The sequence below is a fragment of the Temnothorax curvispinosus genome, unplaced genomic scaffold, assembly GCF_003070985.1.
Source record: "Temnothorax curvispinosus isolate PA1 unplaced genomic scaffold, ASM307098v1 QBEX01006229.1, whole genome shotgun sequence".
In the NCBI taxonomy this organism is placed as follows: Eukaryota; Metazoa; Arthropoda; class Insecta; order Hymenoptera; family Formicidae; genus Temnothorax; species Temnothorax curvispinosus.
Genome location: NW_020216009.1, coordinates 1 through 5,524, shown reverse-complemented (window position 1 = coordinate 5,524; position 5,524 = coordinate 1). Strand labels below are relative to the sequence as shown.

Sequence of the window (5,524 nt, the reverse complement as noted above, 5' to 3'; positions counted from 1 at the left end):
GTTAACTAAGGCTGCGTTCGGAATAGCACCTGTATTGTTAGTAATCACTACTAGTACTAGCTTTCTAATGTACTGCTCGTATTCACCCTAGATTTGTAGAACACGTAACAAACGCTACGATCAACAATAACGGGCCAGGCGTGAATAATTGGGGCCCTTTGCATCTGGTAGGACATAGTCTCGGCGCTCACATTTGCGGATTCGCCGCAAGAGAGCTAAACAAAAGGCAGAACAGATGGGCTGTGCAGAGAATCACCGGTTTGGATCCAGCGCAGCCGTGTTTTCGCAATACTGACACGTCTGTTCACTTACATAAAAGTGACGCACCGTTCGTTGACGTGATACATACAAACGGCAGATTACTCACGAGTCTAGGTCTTGGCTTACCCGAAGCTATAGGTAGCTCGTTGATTGAAGCTTAATCCATCAATAGCTTGTCGCGCCCTTTTTCCTTCTCCTTTTTTTTTTTCGATGTACTTGTTGGACGATGTATAATTTTGGGATCGTAAGTTCCCAACGAAAAACTCGTTTATTTAATTTTATAATCGTTATCCTAATGTATAGGTCACATTGATTTCTATCCAAATGGCGGTAAAACACAACCTGGCTGTGCAAAATCGGAATCATCGTACTTTAATTATTTACCGATTCCTGTAACTGGTTAGTGCTAGTAACACGATTATTATTAACTGGACTAAAGAACGAGAGTAAAAAAAAAAATGTTATTATTGCACTTGTAGAGATAAAACGAGCGATATGTAGCCATGGACGTTCTTACGTCTATCTCACTGAATCTTTGATATTCGATACCGCGCACAATTGCAGTTTCTGGGCACACCAATGGAATTTGACATACAGGCATCTTTTACAAATAATCGCGGAACCATGCGATAGAAACATCTGCACGGAAATGGGCATTAATGCAGAAAAATACAATCAGCGTGGAACCTTTTTCGTGCCTACAGCCAGTATTAGTCCATTTTGCGGTAAATGTGTTGTGGTACTTGCGTTAAATAATGACGTAATTATTTGGCAATCTTGTTACAATCATTTTGTTGTACAGCCAATAGCACCGATGTCATAGAGGAGGTAAAGAGGCAACTGCAACAGGATCACCTTGGCGACATGGAGGATTGACAAATTGCACATTGTACTAGACAACTTATTTGCAAATAAATGTGTTAGCATTGTGGTAATATGCTTAAATAATTTCTTATATCTTGATATTTACAATTGATTGTTTGCATAATACAAATAATCGCGTGCGCGCGTGTGCGCGTGTACATGCACAATTTTTTATATTTGTTTGCACGCGCGTTTTTATCCTCTCGCGTAAATTATTTCGAGAGTCCACTATACTTATTATTCTCTCACAATTCCTCAATAAATTACAAAGAGAACGTTATCATACATAATGTGATAATCTTGGCGTTAAAAATGAGATATTTATACAGCATGCTTGAAAAGTAATATTCCTAAGACGGAAATATAGCAACAGCTCTAAGGAATAAAATTGTTAAGTGCACAAATAAGTAATCATAGTCATTATGACAACATAATTTATCAATGTAAACAAAAAATCAATACAATTTGTATCAACATTTCATGCTAAGGAAGTAACTTGAATTCTTGTCAGTAATACAGATCGTGCAATTAAGTTTTCAAACATAATGTATTGCATATCTTGACAAAAATAGGTAATATATATACGCACGATGAATTAAAATGCATTGTCAGAATTAATGTAAAAATACTCGGAGTCGAGATACGTGTGTAACTCGGATCGACTTTTTCAGAACGGTACACAAAGAAATATTAATTGTATAGTAGTAAGAATGATATAAACGTATGTATAAACGCAAATAGTGTGACGACATGATTAAAATATTTCCACCAGACCTTGTCGACACCAGACGTATCGGATGTGGTAACTACTATTTGGTATGGTATTAATTCTCAATTAATTTTTATACGAGCTTGAGGGCTTGAGCGAGTTCGCGGTTGAAATACCCTTGATTTGTGCGTACAAAGTAATCGTTGCGTGTAACGCTATTGGCACATTATAATACTCTTACTTGATTTAACGAAGCCAGATGGAAGAAGCTCCTAGAGGAGGATACTATCGTCATCGCGTCATGTGGAATTCTTTCAAATTCTTTAAACGTGTAGTCTAAGCAAATCGATAATAAATCATTCGTGTTTACTAATGAATGACTTGGACGTAAGTGGCAGGGAATATGCCGGTACGGCCTCTGCACTCGCCTATCCACCAGCCGTCTGGCTGTTTCTGATGAACGGTTATCAGGTCTCCCGGACTGAGGCTGAGCTCGTCGTTCAGATTCGCGGAGTACTGATAGATCGCTCGACACTGCTCCGTGCGTTCAGTCTTGGCCGTCGCTACTTCCGTACCATCAATCTGGTTGTTGTTGTCTTCTGAGTGACTGCTAAACTCGTCAAAATCGCTGAAATCATCCTCGTCCGGTGGATTCTCCGAATTGCCATCACCGGCGGTTCGATCAGCCCAATCGCGAGTCTCGGCGTTCTGATCCTTGGTCAAATGCATCTCGAGTTCGTCATCACTGTCCTGAATCTCGAAAGATTCGTTCTTTGTCCAAGAAGGAATCTGCAAGGAGAGAGAACGCGTTGTCTTCCATTTTATCGAGAGAGCTTATGATTTTGTACATAAAAGTTTAGAGCACGTAGTTTGTTGTACGTTTGTCCGATAATATAATTCCGCCCGATAATCGTTCCGCGCACTCCGCGAGCTTGATTTACATATAAATTTCTCTGGCACGCTACTATACCTTGAGAACACTTTGTTGCAAACCCTGCTTGTCTCTCGAGACCAAGATATGCTCCGACAAGGGATGTTTGCTCCGTTTGCTACCTTCCACTTCGGCAAGCGTACCGCCGACTTTATATCTAGCCGCCTCCAAGTATAGCAACATCGAGCGCATCTGCAAAAACATATATATGCGTGACAATTATTCACTAGCGCGAAATAATTCCCTATCTAATTACGTCAGATAAGTATTACGGCGATAAATGCAAGTGTAAGGAGACGCGTACATGATGTAGCTTGTCCGTCACGTTTTGCGTGCTCTCGTCCGCCGCGAACGCCGGAGTCTTGACAAAGGCTCGGTGTAACGTTTCCAGACCTTCTCTACCTCGTCTTTCCCTCTCCAGATCTTGTCTTATCAGATGCAGCACCCTCACCAAGGCCTGCTTTCGCCGTTCGCGATTCATCGCCAGCGTGACATGCTCGGCGTAGAAATCCGGCAGCAATTGTTCCGCGTTTGTCACATCGTGATTATCCATTCGGCGTACGAGATTTTTCAGGATCTCTAGATCCTGCGACACGTTACAGCTACGCACAGGCGTCAGCAAGCGATCGACGCTCTGAGAAAGTATAATATACATACATATTCAAAGTGAGACGTTGAATATTATAATACTCATTGTCAGGCTCAGGCCCTCAGGCCCGACAAATGTAAATGAATATAAATTAATAATAGAGAGAAATAAAAAGGGTGGGCGTGTGGTCATCCGGGGCTCCCTGTTTAATCGATTAATTCGTATTATACCTGCTGCAATCGCGGAGCGAGCGCCTGCAAGTGCGTCAAGTACACGTTGGCGAGGTCCTTCAGGGCGCTCAGTCGCTCCTCCTCGAGCAGTTCCATCTGCTTCGCGCCCTTCCTCATCGTGCTCTCGTACTCGAGCCTGGCCCTCTCAGCTCTCACGCTGACCGTGTAGAATTCGGTGTCCGCTCGGCGCGACGAGTCCTCGGCCTTCCTCCGTCTAGCCTCCAGTTTGCTCGCTTCCTTCTCCGTCATGTGATGACTCGACGACCTGTTGTTGCTCTGCTGGCTTTGACCGATGGTCTGTAGCCGCGCCAGATCCTGTAGCCTCTCGTTCTCGCGCGCGCACGCAAAGCTCTGCTTTTTGCTCTTCGCCGTTACCCCACGCCATTCCTGAAGCGACTTGGATGCCTTGTCCACCGAGTTTTCGATGCTCTTCCTCGACCGGCCCTGCGTTTCAGCTACGCCCACCTGCACACGAGACAATGTACGCGTTATCGCCTTTCGTTTCTCGATCACGAGGTCGAATCCTTTCCTCTCTCGACTCTCTCGAGGTTTTCAACATTTCATCGGGAGATGTACGCAACCTCGTAACGTCCTACCTACGTCCTACGGTCATCGAATCACCCCGTTCTTCGTGCGTCTTTTCGGTTCGAGCTTTCGCTAAGAGAAAGTCGGCTTAAAATTCGTCTAGTCGTCTAGAAACGTATCTGTCTGCGGAGTAATATATAATCTCATGTACCAAATTGCCACCTTAATATTTGCGATTCGATACGCACTTTTCGCCAATGTAATTCGTAAGAGACGAGACAAGAGAGAGAGAGAGAGAGAGAGAGAGAGAGAGGAGAGAGGAGAGAGGAGAGAGATAACGTGCCAGGGTAAATTTTCCTCACGCGCGCAATCTCCGATTTTAATAATTGTTTAATCAATCATCATTGTTTCGCAACGCGACGCGACGGCGACGTTGCGTAAGTCGACGCGGTTGCGCGCGTCCAGTTTCTTCCTCACGGTCATCACAAGCTTCGTTTATATAAATCACGATTATAAAGGCACCGTTTCATCTCCTTATAATATTGACTATTGACAAGAGACTCACTCTTAACTTACTCTGAGCGGTTTGGCGAGTTGTTCGCTTAACGCGATGCCCCATAGTCGGTGGGCTTCCGCCGCAGCCTCCATCTCCTCGCCGACACACCTCCATGCCTCGTTCACACCTCCGTTGCTATTACCACCTGCATTACGAAAGAGAAGATCGCGATCCGTGCTTGGAGGAGATGATATTGCTATGGGAACCGCCTATCTTGCCTAATCTCGCACCGCGCTCTCTCATCGATGGATACTTATTTGCTATACGCTCGATAAGTGAAAAGATAAACCTCATAGAGGCCTCGTAGGCCTGATAAACTGAGAGCAGTAATAATATAAAGGAGAGCAAAGATTTTTACTTCAAAATCTAAATCTAAATAAAGGTCTAATCAGGTAACTCACTTATACATATGATAGGTACATTGCATAATGTATATCTTTCGCGGAGTAAAACTCGCATCGAATCTACAATATACATAAATGTAATATACATATGTAGGGTATGAAATGAATTTCTCCAATAATATTTGCGGTGCAGAAAAACTTTACGATGCTCTTATCTATACTTATTAAATCAAGTCAAGTTCTCGCTATATATAAAGAGATATTCTGGATACTCTAATTGTAATTCATCTCATTGTTAAATAAATATAATTGCAATTATCACGTATTATTATTGAATGCAAGTAACCGACGCGACGCAATGGACGCAATGATTGCAATGACATAAAACCTCTTGTACCGAACAGAACCGACAGTCACCTTGATCCTTGGCGCAGGCCTTTGTCAGCTTGCTACTGAGTTTGCTGAGCCCTTTCGCGTACGTAGCTTCCAGTTCGGCTCTGAAACATATATTTTCG

The 5,524-nt window shown here is 43.2% G+C and overlaps 2 protein-coding genes across 2 annotated transcripts; one reads left to right on the top strand and one right to left on the bottom strand.

The window, feature by feature from the left end:
• Nucleotides 1-77: 77 nt before the first annotated feature.
• On the top strand, nucleotides 78-1,216 carry LOC112455578 (phospholipase A1-like; the record flags this gene model as incomplete). Its single annotated transcript, XM_025017592.1, has 4 exons — nucleotides 78-399; nucleotides 565-660; nucleotides 741-986; nucleotides 1,064-1,216. Coding segments are annotated over 4 exons (738 nt in total), but the record flags the coding sequence as incomplete, so codon positions are not given.
• Nucleotides 1,197-5,520, bottom strand: LOC112455577 (nostrin-like; the record flags this gene model as incomplete). Its single annotated transcript, XM_025017591.1, has 6 exons — nucleotides 1,197-2,623; nucleotides 2,805-2,957; nucleotides 3,070-3,399; nucleotides 3,585-4,049; nucleotides 4,686-4,810; nucleotides 5,427-5,520. Coding segments are annotated over 6 exons (1,587 nt in total), but the record flags the coding sequence as incomplete, so codon positions are not given.
• Between the last annotated feature and the right edge of the window lie 4 nt (nucleotides 5,521-5,524).